Source organism: Echiichthys vipera (genome assembly GCF_963691815.1).
Source record: "Echiichthys vipera genome assembly, chromosome: 5".
Taxonomy (NCBI): Eukaryota; Metazoa; Chordata; class Actinopteri; order Perciformes; family Trachinidae; genus Echiichthys; species Echiichthys vipera.
Window position 1 is genome coordinate 25,217,605 of NC_139830.1, and position 19,943 is coordinate 25,237,547.

The following is a 19,943-nucleotide window of genomic DNA, read 5'->3' on the forward strand; positions in this document are numbered from 1 at the left end:
TCTGAGTGGATTTAGATAGGCTCAATACATGTCTGTTTCACACAACAAAAGGTGAATTAGTTAGTCAAGCTGTGACTTCTTAGAGGGCTGGTCTGGGCTCCCCTCACAATATGACAAAAGTCATGTGAAACAGTTCCAGGCTAGGGAAGCAGACAGTTAATTGAAGATGCACAAAAAAAGTGAATTAAAAGAATAAATTATAAACTAAAACATATTATTTTACAGTTGCTCACGCTCACCCATCCTCACCAATATAAACACACATCTGCTATGTTTCACCATCTAATTGTTTCAGCTGAAAAGAGCGTACAGCCTAGTCTTACAACACTATTACAGGGGATCATAATGTGAGAATTGGATTTTAAACGTTGTTGAGTTTTCTGACATAATCTTTCAAGAGAGAATCCCAATGCATCTAAGAATTGATTTTATCCCCCACCCTTATAGTGTACAACCACGTTAGATGAATGATAACATTCGAAGTATCCTTTTATTTAGTACAAACACATTATCATCTCTTCTCACTCATCATTTCCACCCTACTACTGAAAATAGCAATTGGACAATTTTCTGTTTGGGGGGAAATGTTACAACAACACTGTTGTTAGTCCTCCAACATTGTCTACTATCCCCCTAATAGTCTGTGGCAGGCCCCTATTTTTTTTTTATAACAAGCTCTACAAGCAAATTACAAGAAATAAAACAAGGCTGTGTAAAGAATGCCCCCCTCTGGGACTCAGGCATGTAATTTCTACTGAAAGTAGTTCTTATCTTTGGGCTTTTATATTGTATAACTCATATCATACTATATGACCATGTCATAGCATAGTGCAGGACATCTGGAGCACCGATGATCCATCATTTAAGGCACAGTGCAGTCCACCAACAATTGCACCATATGTAGTGTGCAAAGGGTGTGCTATCACACGTTTGTCATAGCTGTAGCTTATATGGTGTTTTGCGTTGTGGGGCACAGATGGAAATAGCGTGTGATACATTATCAGGAGTTGGTGATATGAAAAGTGGAGCGGCTTTAATGTTGTGTTTTGCAGAAGATTAATCATAAAAATGAACGGAGAGAGATCAACATTGATCACGGACAACATCCATCAGTTCATCATTACACTGAGGTATTAAAACATGACTGTCAGAGGTTTAAATATATAACTTAAAGATGTTTTAGAAAATCATTAGGAGAAAAAAACAAAAACAACACTACTGTGGATCCTACAGTACAAGAGTTGCGATTTTGCAAGTAGTTGGGTTCAAGGCATGAATAATAATATCAAAAAATAAACAAATAACTTAAAAAAAAGATTAAAGAATTTAATGAATTATATTTAGAATTATATTAAGTTGCTAATGACATGCAGTCACAGGATGTGTTTCAGAATGTTGCAATAAAAAAGTAACATTGAGATGTTATCTATGTTTTTGTGAAATGGTATATGCTATGCGAATTATGACTACACCTAACGAATGTTTCCTGATCTAAGTTGCTTCTGTTGGGGATTTCAAGAGGTTCTCATGTATGATTTGAACTCTGCTCGGCACAAATGCGACCACGTATGGATATGCTCTCTGTTCATGACAGTCCCTGTTGCCGTTCTCTTCCGTTCCTTCTGAGTGCACTACTCTCTGATCTAGTCTCCTGTTAACACACAAGTGATGCACTTATTGTAGAAGGGTTCCTATGTATATTGCATCTCAGAATTTGAGACCGACAAAAGATGGCTGAATATTGTGTTCTTCAGAACAATCGTCTCTCTATGAGATAATGAATTCATGAAGAATATAAGCCCGCAGTAAACAGATAGTTAATGATGTGCCTTTTCTGTTTACATTTACAATACAGCAGCTGAATTCCTTACAATGAATATATATTCATGCTGAGCATTTTTATTTGGTACATAATAATGATAACACTACAAATCACCAGTCTGGAGTACTTATCACTATTCAGGAATGATCTGATGACAAAAAAGAATCATGGCTTTTTGCTCATAGCATGTATCATCTCACCAACCCTTTGTCAGCAATTTACTAAGCTACAGGGACATAATAAGCTTTAGAAATAATAATCAGTGGAGGAAAATTAACCAGTATATAGTTGCAAAACTAGAATGTGCACATGAAGCAAAGCAATTCAGTGTTTGCATTTCTAGCACTTGATTTCTGATCATTGTCATATCTGTCTAGCTTTTTTTGAGTGGGCCTTGATGTAATGAGGAACAAGTACTATCAAGGCCCAGTAAAGGACCACAAGGGAATATACCAAGCATCTGCTGATGTCTGCGGCTTATAGACCACAGGCAGTCATTAACTGCAAAGTATATCGGTAAATATGATGAGTCCAGGTTCACTTTATAATACATTCTCCAATTAATTTACTTACCTTAAAATTGGGGGATGAACCATAAAAAGGACATTTGAGGTTGATGTTGAACAAACACCCTGAAATTATAGCTGAGAAAGTGGCACAAATGTAGTGTGCTGGAGCACAAAGCCAAAACAACAAAAATAATGTTGTTCCTGACACTATACTTCCGTCTTAAAGATGAACCATATCTAAATCAGTCAGTCTATCAATCTAGCTTTCTTTCTATCTATCTGTCAATATGCCTGTTCGTCTGTCTTTGTGTCTGTCTGTGTGTCTGTCTGTCGGTCTATCAGATACACCTACTTGCCTAATTATTGTAACTACAATACATCCGCCACTGTTTGAAGATATTAAAGAGCCATATTTCAATGCCCGAGGACATATGGTCTGTGTGTGTGTGTGTGTGTGTGTGTGTGTGTGTGTGTGTGTGTGTGTGTGTGCGTGTGCGTGTGTGTGTGTGTGTGTGTGTGTGTGCGCGTGCATGTGTATAAAAAACATAGAAGTTATTTAAATCACTCAACTTCAACTGTCATGGCCATCTGTCAGTAACAGAGCCGAAAAAGCAATATCCCCTCTAAGCCTCCAAAGGTGTATTACTTTTTGGCATCCATTTCATCCCCTGAACATCAATCCAGTGCAATGGTACAGTATAATGCTCTTGTCACCACTGACAATGGAGAGACATTACTCTCACCTTGGTTATAGAGATGTAAGTCATTTTATGGCTACATAGTGATAATCTTGTCAGAAAGTTAAAAAGACAGAAAGACTGGCAGAAAGGCACAGAGAAAGACATAGGAAAAGACTGAAACAGAAAAAAAGTCAACAAGAAAAAACAGAAAGCAAGGGGAAAAAAGTCATTGTAATTCCAATATCCTGCCTGTTTTAATATGACTACCCCATTACTCCCAATGTGTGCTGAGTTCCTTTCTGACAGTTTAGCAGCTACTTTAGATTTACATTAATTAAGCACTCCAGATGCAATAGGCATAATGTGATTAATCATATATTAAAGTGACAATGAGTCATTATATCCTCTAGAATCCTCAGGATGTAAGCAAGTGACTCATGTAGATTCATGACAGTGTGTTTCCATGCTGTGTTGGGATATTAAATCTTCCCTTTTGACAAAGATATCCATCATATCTATAGTTTCTATACTGACAGGTACACCGAGAGAGCTGGATATTGCCATGATCCCACTTCAATTTCACAAAGGGCATGGCCCTGGTCACTACAGACCATGCACTGTGATGATGGATAGGTGAGATTCATTTCCAGACCAAATCATAACAGGGAGAAATCCTGCAACCATAACGTGAGACTGGAGATGGCAGACTGTTGCAGATAGCAGAGTGAAGTGTTTTATTTATCCAACTCTGGAGTATCCACTCTTTTAGTTTGGTTCATTTCGGGAGGTGAGACCAGTGTCATCTGAATTTGCACTGAGACTACCTGAACATTCAGGTCTCAGTCCTGCATGATGTGACTTGAAGACAGTCTGTCAGAAAACATAATGTATTCCAGGACTATGCAAAGCTCTCTTGGCAGAAGAAGGCAGATGCTGGCATGTAATAGCCAGCATATACTAAAGGCAAACCACTCTTCACAGATAATCATATTTGGCTTTACCTTCTCATTTCCTTAGCTAGTGCACACCACAGTGGGCAGATTATGCCAAAGTGTACCCAAGTGTTCATTATCGTTGGCTTAAGCTGCAAATGAAATATATGCAGGGAGATCATTTCCAAGTTGTACATTTAGTCATTAGTTGTGATTATATGTCATAGTGCGTTTGAATGTGAAATGTAACAAAACAAAAAAAAAGCAAAACTTTGGTTCAGACAAAAGCAAACAAACTGTAGGTTTGACTGCACCATTAGTTTTACCTTCACTCCTGTAGTCCTCCTGAGAGCTAAACAGACTCAGGGATGACAAGGGATGACTGGAAAAAGAAGGCCAGTCAGGAGTCACCAGCCCACCTCTGTGGTGTTGTCGAGGTCTGCTGCGCGAGTTGAGCACTGACGAGCTGTCTGGTTTCATTCGTAATACAGCTGCATATGATATTGGCCGTGCTGCAACAGCTCTTGCAAAGTCTGGGGAAAAAAGGAGCAACACAGTGAAGAGTTACATCATACACTGTATACTGTTACTGTATTATGTTAGTCTGTCTGCACATGCAATCTATTGCATGTCAGGCCATCCTCATTTGCTCTTGCTGACGTTTCTTCCATTTTGTCCCCATTAAAAAAATTTTCCTTATACGAATTGAGGGGTCTAAAGAGAGATGTTGTCGTCTGCTTATCAGACTTTAAGCCCCTTGAAACAAATTTGGGATATTGGTCCATATAAGTAAAATTATCTTTATATTCTTGTTTGATTATATAATTGTCAAACATTGGTGGGACAGTCTCCTCTCTGACACCAGGAGAACAGAATCCCTACACATTCCATCACAGACTAAAAAGCCACCTGTTCAGACTGCATCCTCTAACACACTGCATGAATAAAGATACATGAATAAATAAATCTTTCTCTAGCTCTCCTTTCTAAAATGAAGCACTTGAAGCAGTTTGCTTGTTTGAAGAGTTTCCTGTAATTAATTTTGCCATTTCTGGGTGATATCTTCATGGTTGAATGCACTCGTAAGTCATTTTAGAAAAAAAGTTGGATCAACTTTTCTCTGTACTTTCCTCCTCCTCTACCAAACTGATGAGCTGGAATCAGTTTCCCATGCTGCTGTATGTGGAATAATGTGCAACAAACTAGTATTCTACTAGGCAGAAATCTTGCCGAAGAGAAGGAAGAAAAAAAATAGATAAGGATACAGATAAGGAAGTGTTACAATTCAGAGACAACTCTGAGTGGAGTAAGTAGAAAAAATCTAGAATGCATTTCCTACAGTCTGACGAAAATACATGTACCTTTGAAAAAACATCAGCTTACTATCTGTGATATAATAGATTTCTGAAGAAAAATTCACATTCAGGTAACAATGTGAATATTTTGAGGTTTTGAAGCCTCAGTGAGTCTATATCAATTCCTCTTTAAGCTTCATATTCACTTAACAGAATACTACTTTTTCAAATCAGCACTGATACTCCTGTTGAAAGGAAGCACGATCCCCCAAAAATATCTTAAATTCTTAAGTGAAAACATTTTTATTTTCTATTTCTAGAACGGTGTCAACATTAGAGGTACAGTGTGCAAGGTATGCACGATTCCTTAGGTGAAAACATGAACTAACATGCAAACATGCAATAACTTAAAACACATACTCTGGATATTCTGAAAGTCACTGTAGTCAATGTCTCACATTGAATAAAATGGAGTAAGTGTAACAGAACAGAAGAAAATCAACCTCATTCAAAGTAAAAGAGTCCATGGAGATTCAAAATAATATCCTCTGAAAAAGGTTAACTACACTTGGGGCTGTCACTAATCATTGCTGTCAACATGTTCTTTGACTGCTTCAAATTCAATCCATTTTATGTAGGGTAATGTGTTGTCTTTTATAATACTATAGACGTGACAACTCAATTTACACACACAATCAGCTCCCTTATGACAACTGATCATCAATGCATACTTACCAAAGCAACTATAAAATGCAGCTTAAACAAATAGCTGAAGTTACTCATGATATCATGGTACCAATACTGTTCAGATATAATGCTTAAAGAAAAATGCAGAGGACTAGAAGCTTGAATCTCAGCAGAAGTCTAATCAGAGTTCTGCAAAGGGGGGGAGTGTTTTGTGCTACATGATAAAGTGCTATAAAAGAACTGAACAAAACTGAGAAATAATTACGTGCCCTTGGGGACTTGTCAGCTGCAAAAATACTCCTATCTACAAATGGAGAGCGAGCAATTATTCTATTACATATTATGGAGGGAAGCAGAATATAGAACTCCATTTGATATTAAAGGTATTGTGAGTTCAAAAAGTAATAAGCAAAGCAATTAGTTGTTGGTTGGCGATCAGTTAAATCATTTATCTTGCTGAGAATCAGCTCAATTTTGGTGTAAACCACAATCCCACTGCTCACTGCTTGACAGCTAGAGAAGTTTAAAAAAAACAAAAAAACATTAACTTCAAGTCGTAAGACAACATGTAGCAGTAAGACTAGTAAACCCACTTCTGTGTTTTACTTTGATCATCATTAGCACATTTTACAATGTCTAACATAGATTTAAAATTTCAAGATGCTGAGTTTAATGCCTTTATATTCCAGCTATTGTTCACCTTTTAGATATTTTTCTTTGATTTGTCCACATTTACTTGCTACATTACAAATGCTGTTGTCACAGTTTTCTTTTGTTTAGGATTTTTGCATATTTGGCAATGTAAAGACTTCCTGAGCATAATAATACTGTCCCACATTCTGTTCTTTCACAGCTTTGCACCTCTTAAGTGATTGTGTTTAGCCAATTGTGTCCCTTCCATATCATCTCGCTCCATCATTTGAGAATTTTTGAAAAAGAAGGCAACACTAGGGTTAGGAAAATGACAGATTATTAGAAAGTTCATAGCGCTCTTTTGACCAATTTTAGCACTGACACACACTACTCCAAATTAAGACGAAGTGTCAATTGCCAACTCGGCACTGTCAAGCTGGTGAAGTCATATTTTGCATTGATTAATTGCTAATTGCATGATAAATGTGATGCAAGCTAAATATTTACTATGTTTTACTATGATTTAACCAGCACTGCGAGTCAGCATGGGACCCCTAGTGACAAACGTTTGGTTTGTGCATCATTATGGAAGGAATGATAAAGCATGGCAAATAAGTGTTTAATTGTTAACTATTTATTGTCCAACATATTTGCAACAAACCCTTCTAGGGCTGCCACATCTGGTGTGTTTGTCTTGCACAAGTCTCAATAATCATCCTGTTTCTCACTTATTATCAAAGCAGTGTTAAGAATATATATATACAGCTGTTTTATCTGACTGAGACCACACTGTCAGCAGCAGACTGGACTTTATTAGGTTTGTTGCACACATGTATATGTATAAAAAGGACAACCATGGCTAGCACTCTGTGGCAGTTGCAGTGTGGTTGAGATAAGCAGCGAGTGATAACGAGGAAACAACTTGTTAGAACTTGAGCTTGAGTTTGATCTTGTTAAAAGATGAGAGCTGCACTGACTTTATTTTAATCAGGAGAAACTTATTGAGAGTGAAGAATAAATTAATTACATGGTGCACAATAAGTCAATAGTCTTCGGCGATAAGACCCCATTGTGACGTACATAGACGTATATAAAGGGGTCATAATGATATGAATAGTTTAAGAATTTTTCCTTCTAGAGTCTAGACATTGGTGGTGGTGAGAGGGTGAAGAGGGACGGATGAATCTGGATGAATGGTGTGGAGCGGGACTGGGCACTGTTGTGATGGAGGTGAATGGGGTGGAGGAGAGTTGCACTGGTTCATACTGAAATGACAACTGACAGCAGCAGGAGAGAATGAATGAGAATGACAGAGAGTCTTCCTAATGGAACTTTTGCTAAGTTCAAAATACTGTCAGGACAAAAGGCTCATTTATCTTGCAGTATGACATGGAAGATGTAAGCACGCTGTATCATCTTAATGCCAGTTGGCATACTTTCGTCATGGTAATAATACCATATAATATAAGAAAATTCGTCAGACATTATTTTTGTTTGACAATTATGATTATGTTATTGTGAATGTGGTTACACTGTTCAACAAATGGAAACCAAAGATTGAAATTTGCGTATCGATACAAATAAATAATTTTCTAGTTGAATCATAGCACCTTGAATCAAAACCAAATTAAACAATTTACAATTATAATACTTAAATGGAGAATTAAAGCAACCTCTTTCTGCAGATTAAGACTGAGCCAAAGTCACTGTGCATAAGTGACGATTGAGCCAAACTATATGTTTAGTAATATGATTATGGCTTTGTGGTTAGGTGGTCACAATGTTTATGTTTACATGTATGCCTAATATTGAAAGGTATTTCTTATATTTTATGGACCTTTTCAAAGATGTAAACATAAACATTCAAAAGCAGTCCTAGTTTATTTCCTGTTGCAGTGTCTGTGAATGACATCAGCTTACAGGAAGTCACCAAGGAACAAGGCTGTTGCCCAGCAATGGAATTCCATTGAAAAAGTCTATACACCCCCTATCACTTATCATTATTTAGAAATTTCCCCACTGGGGATCAGTAAAGGCTTATCTTATCTTAATGCCAGTGGAGATGGGAGGTTTTATGTTGGATTATTCTATGGTTCTGTTGAATACTTGATTCTGATTGGTCAATCAAGGCATTCTATGGTGTGTTAATTCTGTGTAGCAGGTCGTTGCTATGGATGCAGTTCTGATCTGGAGGACCATGTCCATCAATCTGCAGAAAGAAGCCCAGTTAATTTGATGATGCAAGACCCCAATGTGAAGCAGAGGTGTCTTGAATCACACTGAAGGGGCCTCATTTGCAATAATAGCCCACTCGCTCTACATAATCCCTTACTCATGATGCAGGTAGGTGTGCCTATAGCAATAAACTGGTAAGCCACTAACAATCTTGACGGCAAGGTTGATGTCAATTAAATAAACTGGTAACTGGGGATATTTCTATTGATTTTTTAACATTTTTTGTTTAGTTGTTTATTCATAAATTAGAATAAAAAATGACAAAAATAATTTGTTGTGTATGATTTTGTCAATGAAAAAAACATTTCAGTGTACACCCAAAATATACAAATGGAATTTATTAGAGAATCTAATATAGAACTTTAAGTGGCAATGGCCTGTTATTACTCTTTGTGGATAAATAATAAATGAACATTGTATGCGTCTCTTATTTTATGAGTGTTAATACATCATGCAGGGGTGTTCTATCAACAAGCCTATACGTTTTTTATATTGCATTTGCACTTCGTTTGAGTTTAAGTTAGTGTAAGGTATAAAAGTCCATTTTATTTTTTATTTTTCCGAGGAAAATAAAATTCCAGACCTAAAGGACCTAAACCCTGACAAATAGAACATACAAAAAAGTCTCTTTTGTTGGTTTGACTACTGAAGCCGACAGATACTCGCTGTTGTCAGCTGTCACCTTCATCTGATAAAAGCAATGACCCTTGCAGATCCCACTGATCCCTATCTCTCAGAGGGTGCAAAATCAGAACCACTCATTGTTGTTGAAAGGGCTGCACCTGCTGCATTTTAGGGAACTCTAGAGCAATGCCATCAGTGATCGTTTCAGGTCTTAACACCGCCTTTCATGATAACATCACCAAAGGAAACAAGGACCATTTTATACTGGAACAAAGGAAAAAAAGCCAAACGTTCCTGTTATCTTGTCCTTATTTTCATACGTATGTTAGACGTTGGGTTAACTTAAATGGAGATGACCTTTTTGGTTAACTATAGAAATTAAGCATGAAATAAGTCAAAGTTATCATGAAGTATGACCAACTGAGGAGACCGACATTTATTTAGACAAGGGACATGCAAACTAACTAACAAGAGGGGTGAAGGTGAGGCTGAGGGAAGATGACATGTTTTAAGTGAATAGAGGGCAGACCCGGGGAAACAGTGAGAAACTAATCTACTTGTATTAGCCTAGATCTACTTGTATTAGGTCATTGGGTTGGCACAGCACAGGAGACAACGTGCAAGTCTTGGGCTTCTCTGTTGCCTCTGGATGACCGTGGTGTTAAAAATTAATTAGAAAAACATAATGTAAGTAGGTGAGACGCTCATGGGGACTCAAGTAGATGGACATGATTAGCCATAGCCTGTGAGATTAATGAAGACCTTCACTGGGAGATTATATTGACAGAAGCTGATTATGCTTGAGACCATTTATGCAGCAGAATATCATTACAGATAGAACAATCCATACATCATATGCAACCTCACATCCCTTCCTATATAAGCGGACTGCTCACTTAAACCCATTCTTTTTCCCTTATCCTTTTTGCAGTATGGAGATTGTATGAGTTGGTTCAACCTTGCTAGAGTATGAGCATGATGTATTGTATTGTGTTGTCATGCCCTTAATAAGAAGAAAGGAGGTTTCTATCCAAAATATTCTGTGACTGATATCATTTTTCTAATTTAAAGCCCATAATTCTTCAGTTAAATGATGCAAAATCCGATATTAGATTTTCTGTGTCTAAAATAAAATGACTACAAACTTTTGTAATTGGCTTCCTGCTATGTGGCGCATGATAGCAAGACTCTCTTTCACAAACGTTGGCGTGAGCACACAGGCTCATTGTATGTACTCATGTACTTTGAAATGCCAAATCCCCAGGTACTGATTATAGTGTTGATCACTGTACACACCAAATACGCTTGACTGCCAAGACTTGAATGCCAAGCCCAACCTCTCATACTTACAGAAATCAACAATTACTTTTGTTTCTTTTTTCAGTTAATTACCTTGGCTCAAGTTGTGAGTTTAAGAGAGGCTGTCACAGCTCAGGTTCTCCCGCCAGTTGGAGAAGGTCCATTAGTTCCTGATAGTGGGACCCAAAAAGTAGATTCCAAAGTTTGTGTAGCCGATTTGTATCACAGACTGTATTACAAGATCTCCCTGATCGTGACGATGTGGGTTTGGTTCAAATTCGTTTTTTTTAATGCTATAAAATGGGGTGAAACATCATAATTGACAGCTGTGATTGACCTAGGATTGATTGGGGGCGTATGGGCGGGACTTTGATACCGCACGATCACTACCGCACAGATTTTAGTTGGAAAATTGCAATATGGCGGTGCCCGTATGAGGGATACTTTGGCTCCACTTCTGTACCCTGGGATGATGAGGAGATGCTTCATCCATCTTTATATACAGTCAAAGATTTGTACATGCACAAAGATAATTATAATTAGTGTTAATGGGATGTTGGGAAATTTGGGAATGGAAGTTACCCTCCATTGATTGGGAGTGACTTTTAACAAAGCTCTATATTTGTTAGTAATGTTTATTTTTCAAGGTATACAATCACAGCAATATATTCATTGTGTGGTCCAGCTCTGTGTAGTGAATGCAAGTACTCATCCATTTCCCCATACACAACCATATTTCTAGTTCACGACTCTTTTGCCCTTGGTGAAAATTACTTCATGCATCACTTAAACAGCACTACACATCTATATTCCCTGCAACCCACTTTTAATATTGAGATACCGATATGAGTTAGCTGAGGAACGGTTGAATTACCATTCCACACTTAACACTCCATGCAACATTGTATTTCAATCAGAGGTAGACTGGGTGGAGGAAAAAATGGTCTCAGACACTAGGCCTGCCCAGCCCACTTTTAAACATGAGAGAAATGTAATTGTTCTGCCCTCTCTGCTACTGCATGATTTAAATATCTATGGAATGAATAAGGACTGGGCAGTGGAGACAGGTACAGGGGAAAATAAAATAGCACAGGGGAACTACTGTCTTCAAAGCAGTAATTTTCAGAATATTCAGAGAGAACAGCAGGTCAATAATTACATAAGCCATCATGTCAAAAGTATCATAATAGACAAAGACTGCATCAAACCCCTGGGAGTGGTTTCTCATGGCCCCTGTTGCACAAAATATTGAAAACCAGTTTGAAGTGCAGCACTCTTACTAAAATGTGACAGATTTCTGACAGTTATGAGCTCTAACAGCATACTCGGCTCTCAGCGCTGTTTTTGGAAAAGCACAACTTTTATAAATGAACAATTTTTCCACAAATACAGAATCGACAGGTACAACATTCGACATTGTGGTGTTTCACATTTTAAAAACCAATTGCATGATCGTGTCAGCACTGCTGACAAATCTGCAACACTAATTTGATTAATTTGATTTCAGTTATTGATAAGGAGATGCTCAGATGTTAATGAGTGGATGGATGATGACAGGAAATACAAGTTCTTTCAGGAAATCTGATAAAAGTCCACTGAGCGTTATCCCTCTAAAATATCCAAACAGGAATGAGCTCAGAACATATCTCCAAAGGCCAAATAACAAAGACAGCGAACACAAGGAAAGGCATGTCATTGCTTGTTATAAGATAACAATATGCCTATATTGAAGGACAATACTGAGGTATGGTGTGTATCTTCTTTTAGAGATTTTATGCTATGCCCAAACAATCCAATTTGTCTGAACTGAGTTATATATTTTCCTGGCTTGCTCATTCAACAACAAAAAAAATACATAACTTTATAGAGGAAGAACTGCAGACCAGAACTGTTTAAATGGCAATGCAGTATGTACTGGAAATATTGTGATCATCAGTGTGGGTGACACAACAATGCATTACTCTGTATGTGGGTATGCTCAATTTTCCATCAAATTAAAACTAAATTATTACACCAGAATAGTTTTATTGTTGCTGAATATACTAAATGTTCCAGACTGAAAATTGAGTAATTGAATTAAAACTTTACCATACATACAGCTTCACCTGTATGTGGAGAGATTATACAGTTCCTCTTGGAATTGCATGTGAAATGCAGGATCCGGATTTTATTTCAAGACCACAACAGCGGGGATATCACTAAACTGCCTGCGCATTGTCTGATGTATGTGCATGTTGACATCAACATTGTGTCAGCTCAGAACATACATGCTGCTTTGCCTTGCCATAGGCATACTAGTAAGTTACTAGTAAGAGTGCTAGTTATGAATATACAGCTGCAGATCATCTATATATATATAACTTTTTACTCAAACAAACTAGTGCTTGTGTGTTTGCAGTGTTGTGAGCTCCTCTCCCTCTGGTTCTCTCGTTCACTCAGTCTGCACACTGGCTGTTATAACTAAAAGAAAAACATCTATCCCCCCTTCTGTGGCAGTTCAGTCACCATTGTTATGTAAGTGTTAATTAAAAACGTACTAAGGGCGTGATCACACTGTCCTCCCGGACCGAGACCCGGACTTTAGGGTACTTGTCCCCCCTCCCTCTCCCCCCCGCGCCCCAGCCCCGTTTGTACTCACACTACCTGGGCCTCGGCCAATGCTTCTTGCTGTCCACACGCCATCAAGCCGTAACACGTCACACGCATTGATCGCGTGTGTGTGGCTTTGTTTACAAATCTTTCCATAGACCTCGGAGTTTTTGTGCGTCTTGTCGACTGTTTTTGAATATTTTCATCCGACCAAATCCGCAGTAAACACTCCACCTCCGCATCACACCAACGTGAACCTTTCACCGCCATTGTTGTTGTTGTTAAATGTCCGCGCATGGTCCGTCCTTCTATTTACATGTCCGAACAGGCGGACATAACGCTACTGCCGTAGGGCTCGTGCGCGTGCGCATGCACGTGCGCACGCTCGTGCTCGTACATGTGCAAACGGCTCCGCTAAAGCCCACCTCTTTCAAGCGGGCCGTGGACGGTCCGCTGGCCGCAGTTGAGCGCGGAGCGGGTGCGCTCACACTACTTAAAGGTACTAGACTTTAGCTGAAAAACCGGTTTTGGCCGCGGCCAAAAGGACAGTGTGAGCACGCTGTAAATAGAAAAGACAGAGAACGTGCAAGGAGGGAGGGAAGAAGAGTCGGTATAAGGAAGGGTGTGGTGTGGGGGTGAAACATGGTGAGACACTTTGAGAGAATATACTGTATGTACCATATGTTTATAAATAACTTTGCAGTGAGTTTCCATTGAAATAAATTTAAATATTTCCATTCTGTTAATGTCTTTACATTTATTGGAGGTTGTGTTGCATTAAATAGCCTTTTCTGTATTGTTTTTACATAAGTTTACATTTGGCCACCAAAAATGTACTTTGGCCACCAAATTGTTTACTTGTCTACTCTCGTCTACCTCTGACAGGAGGGGGAGAAAGCAAGTCGTAAATCTTTTTGTACTGCATGAAAGAGCTGAACACAAATGAAGAGTTGTACACAGTGGATAATCATGAACTAAAGTGTAATAGAGTAAACAGATTAGGATAAAATATATTTTAGTGTTAAGGATAAACAATTATAAAATGGAGGCATGAACACAGTTGTGCACTGAGACCTTTTTTGAAATATATATATATACACCAATATGCCTATAGTGTAAGTTGTTTCAAAAACAACTTGTGATTATTTAATTATAATTTACAAGACCAGCTTATTGTAGTTATATAGTAAGTTTAAAAGGACTTAACTAAACAGCTACCACATATTCCAGTGGAATGTGAAAAGTTCAGTGGATAACTAGAAGTTAAAGCATCATCACTTAACTCTTATTATCACGTTAAGCTATGATCAATTTACTGGTTGTATAACTGCATATTCATAGTACTTGTTTCATTAACCCCTAAGAGTCCAATCACATGGCATTTCATTTAATTAAATGTTCATGAAAGAGGGTCTTAATGCAAAATTCTGATTTAATGCTCAAATCCAAAGTGTCGTCCCAAATACTAAGGAGGTCTCAAACTTAGACTAATGAGGTCTAAAATACTGATGAGGTCTAAAACTAAAACATTGGCTGCCTGCTTCACTGCTGTCCTCCATGTTTGTTTTGATTCTGTACCTGTGTGGCACACTTTTTTTTTTCAATCAACATTATTTATCATTCATTTACTAAACAGTGCATCGCGGGTCAGAATGATGCAAAATGTGACTTGTGCGAATCAGATATAGGTCACATATGAGCAAAAAAATCAGATTCAGGTCATTTGTAAATGCAGTGTATGTCACTGAATCACTGAGTGAGCGAGTGAGTGAGTGGTAAAGTTACACTATTTGTCAGCGTGAGTGATAATTTAAGTGTTTTGAAACAAACAAATATTCCAGATGTATTTTCTACATATCTTAAAATTTGGCAAGGTGTAAACTTAGCTGCCAGGAGTAGAAGGCTATGTGCTGGCAGTGATTCACATCAGCAGAGGGAGGAGGGCAGATGCCAGGAGGAAGGACTGATACTGAGGTCTGTGCTCTTCATTCCTTCTTCTCCTCTATATTAGTTATGGACATTTGGACATTAGTTTGGGTAACAGTGAGATTATATAGTGACTTTGCTTTTGCTGCTCTAGAAACAACATTTAGTTATATTAAAAAATGTAAATTATATATAATCCTTTTCTGATTTTTTTTTAATATAGAATTGATCGGACACGGGTAAGCACATTGACCATACACAGTCCAGCTACACATTGAGTTTTGAACAAGTTTTATTTCCTCTGATAAGAAAAATTGTCATTTTGGAAATAAACGTAGACCTGGTCACATATTTCTATTAACATGCATATGGAATGTAAAGGTGGACAATTCAAACACATAATAAAGCCAAATAAGGCCTTTGAGAAAAAGCCTACCTATTTTCTTGAGAGACAATTATTTTGGAAACATGTAAGACAACAGGAGTCAATGTAGTGGTGGTGAGATACCTATAATGAACAAGCAAATCAAATTCTGTCAAGCGTATGCACTCAAAAATCAATGAATAGAATTGACTCAACAGAAACAAATTATTTGCACAAAATACGAAGTCCCTGCAAATTTGATAAACTACTTGAATATGATACGATCATGCTTAGTTATTTAAAAAAACAAAAAAACAACTGTAGCTCAATACATGTTTTTTATGTATTTATAAGGCTATGTACAGTTAGAATGTTGAGGTTAAAGTTACTATTAAACATCTCTAAAAGTAAATTGTTGACGATTCTCTCTCTCTCTCTCTCTCTCTCTCTCTCTTTCTCTCTCTCTCTATATATAAATATATATATATATATATATATATATATATATAAAAGAGAGGAAGATAGAGATCTCATGCTCTCTCACACATCACCTCGTTATGATTCTAAAGAACAGAGGAATGCTCATTTCCTTATTTTAGGCACACACACACATACTCATTAACTAACATTTTCGTGTGTTGCAAAGACAGACACATCTGTCTCTCTAGATAGCCATATAGGGACATGTACTAATTTCCTTGACTCAGCTTTTAGTGTTATAATGTGTTGCCAGGCAGACTAACGCCCATTGCCACCTTTTTTACCTTTAAGGCGTTACCATCGACAGAAGGATATATAAAGCCGCTACCCCTAGACAACAATAGACTCTTCTGATGTATGACCTGGTTTGAGTTGTATCAGAACTTGTCTCCGCTTTGCAAAGTGCTCCAATAAAGATATTGGTGTGATCTCAAGCCATCGTCTCAAGATCTCTCCTTCTATCCTCCGATCAAGGGACCCGGGGAGGTAACTGCAGGTTGATCTCAACAATATATATATATATATATATATATATATATATATATATATATTGCTCTAAGACTGCAAGGGAAGCTCAGCTTCCACTATAATGTCACCAAAAAAAAATGCTGAAAAATGTACAGCTGTGTGTACAGTTCATTTTCATTCACATGGAGAAGAACAAAAGGCTACAAACAAAAACCATGCTGCACAGAGCTAATAAATCTACAACTCAAAAACACTCCAAGATGAGGAAAAACAAAGGCACTATGAAACTTAACTAGCTAATCAAGCTGACCGAAAACTAAAGAAAAAAAAAATCACTCTTCTGCAGAGGTGCTCAAGGGAACAGAAATGTAAGTGAGGCAATACTTAGAGGAAAGACAAGGCTGTGGTAATGGCTGGAGGTTCACGACGAGACAATATACTCTGGCACACAAGACTAAAAACCCAAGACAGGACACCTCTCACCGCGGTATGACACCGACGCATTTTTCCTTCCGTTGTTCTGAACTGATCCAGAGACTTTATCGATCCCCAGTTAAAAACAACTAGCATTGTGTTTGGAGACTCTGTTCTGTCACTCTGCAGTTTCTTTCCCCAACGAGCAGCGGCAGCTGTGGAGCTTCTCCCCCGTCACTCACACTCACACACTTCACAGTAGCCTAGCGCAGCAGCTCCAGCTAGGCCAAGGCCGTTTGAGCAGCCTAGCTCTACTGCCATTGAGAGGACACTGGTCAAGTCCCTGGAAAAGAAGCCTAGGTGGTACGACAAGATAACAGATCATTTTCTTCTCTTCTCTTCTCTTCATTTACATTTAAATAAACAAACACATTTATGATGTAGGCCGGAAAAATGAGCTTCCCCTCCTTGAAAGACCAGCAGCCGCTACTGAATATATATATATATATATATATATATATATATATATACACACACACACACACACACACACACAGTATATACAGGGTGTACACAAACTTATACACAATAATTGTTAAGTAGGTGTTTATTAAAATTCATTATTAAATTTACAAACATAATTTCATTTTTTTGTCATTGCCTGTTTTCAAACTGATATCCTTTCTGGTCCTGGCACTGCTGACAACGCAAAGCAATGGAATCGCACACATAAGCTATAGGATTCAAAGATGTATAGGAAGTGTAGAGGCTCTTGCTTTGAATGACATCGCTAGTTTCTTACACTATGATTATGAAATACTTTGAATACTTTAAAGTTGTGTACTGTATGTCTAATCATTGTCCAGCCCCACAGTACACTTAGGGCGCACTCACACTGTCCTTCCGCACCGCGACCAGGGCTTTAGGGTACTTGTCCCCCCTCCCTCTCCCCCCGCGCCCCAGCCCTGTTTGTACTCACACTGCCTGGGCCTCGGCCAATACTTCTTGCTGTCCATACGCCATCACGCCGTAACACGTCACACGCATTGATCGCGCGTGTGTGGCTTTGTTTACAAATCTTTCCACAGACCTCGGAGTTTTTGTGCGTCTTGTCGACTGTTTTTGAATATTTTCATCCGACCAAATCTGCAGTAAACACTCCACCTCCGCATCACACCAACGTGAACCTTTCACCGCCATTGTTGTTGTTGTGAAATGTCCGCGCATGGTCCGTCCTTCTATTTACATGTCCGAACAGGCGCCGTAGGGCTCGTGCTCGTACACGTGCGCACGCTCGTGCTCGTACATGTGCAAACGGCTCCGCTAAAGCCCACCTCTTTCAAGCGGGCCGTGGGCGCTGTCGGCTGTTATGCGCGGAACGGGTGCACTCACACTGCTTAAACGTACTAGGCTTTAGCTGAAAAACCGGTTTTGGCCCGGTACAGAAAGACAGTGTGAGTGCGGCCTTAGATTTTTAATTTAGTTTCATCAGCACCAACATTAGCACCTACTGTACTGTAGCAGAAATGCCCTTTGCTGTTATCTCACATATCAGATAGACAACCACGGCAGATGTGGTATTTCTGAGAGATCTCTAAGGTGCTTGTGTTGTTCTGAAACGCTTTCAATAGCACTCAGTCCTGCAGTCAAATTGTTTCTGTGTGTTGTCTTTCACTGTGTATCATTCCTTAATCTGATTGATTTGGACTGACTGTCACTGAAACCCTTTGTGCTCCAAGTGCAAACGACTGTCGTTGGAGTGCCAGTCGTTGTTGGGAAGTTGATTTTGTCTCCGTCCCAACTTCCCACCAACGACTGTTGTTTTTGACTTAATTTTCTTTGGGGATAACGACGACCTTGACAAATGAGAACATTCACAGGCCTACATTTCACTTGTAAATTGGGGTGGCAGAACACAGTGTGCACATGTGACAACCACAAAATGAAGGCATCTCTTGTTTTCCCTTGAGAAATTTAATTTTACTCTGTCATGCCTTGAACGCACAGGACCCAGTAGTTGAATTGTCAGAACTGAAATTTACTTAAGTGTGCTTGTTAGAAAGCCCATATTGTTTAAGTGTTCTTAATTGAATGCTGTTGTATTGAGTTTCTCGTCAAGTTTTCATGTGTCCGACGCTCTTGAACGCACCATTTCCGTTCTGATGCTAGTGAATGCGCTAGGCCTGTGTGTGAAGTGCCGTGCTGTATGTTTTAGTTTCTCTCGATACAGCGGCAGATAACGTGAAACTCCTTCGCCCTTTTCCAACATTCACCTGCACCTCCCTGGTTTTATTACTGTGTGTAAATGCCAGAAGGTGAGCCGAATGACGTTATAACTGTCTAAGTGAATGTTAACTTTGTGTTATTGTGTATTGTTGAGCTAACTTATGCAGGTGTGTTGTTCTAGCTAATAAGCTAAGTTATGCTGTATGTGCTACTCACCTGAGTTGATTGGTTTAGTTTTTCATTATTTATAGAATATACTTGAGTACCAAATACAGTCATTTGTAACTTTATTTATGTCATTATGTTTGTGTCATCATATACCGTGTACCGATTGTTACTTTGTGTTGTTATTACAGACCACAGTGAAATAAATCCATGACTAACCTGGACACCTGTATCCATGTCTTTTAACGGGGACACACACACCATACACCTTGCCGCTCTAAACCCAGCTAATTCCTGGAGTACCCCCTTTCTCCTTTTTAGTGCTAATATCCAACACTCTGTCTTGTTCTCTGTAGTATCTGTAAAGCCAGATGAGCCTTGCAGAGAGTGTGACAAAAGCAAGATACGACCCCATAGAATAATAAACAAGGTGGATGCGGACTACAACAGTGTGAACAGGGCCTCACCATTTCTACCACACATCCACACAGCTCTTTTTAATTACTTGCTAGGTCTTGGTTTACAACATCCATTGTCGGAGTCAAATCTTAATTTCAATGATCTGATATCAATTCATTAAATTCAGAGACAGGTT

General features: G+C 38.5%; 1 protein-coding gene across 1 annotated transcript in view; it reads right to left on the bottom strand.

Annotated features, from left to right (window-relative positions):
• The window catches only part of cntn5 (contactin 5), a gene marked incomplete at its 3' end in the record, with an annotated part of 89,254 nt that overhangs the window by 66,665 nt on the left and 2,646 nt on the right, over positions 1-19,943 (bottom strand). The window contains exon 2 of the mRNA XM_083914608.1: positions 4,270-4,476. Within this exon, the coding sequence (XP_083770734.1) occupies positions 4,270-4,476 (207 nt within the window). The remainder of the gene's footprint in view (positions 1-4,269; positions 4,477-19,943) is intronic.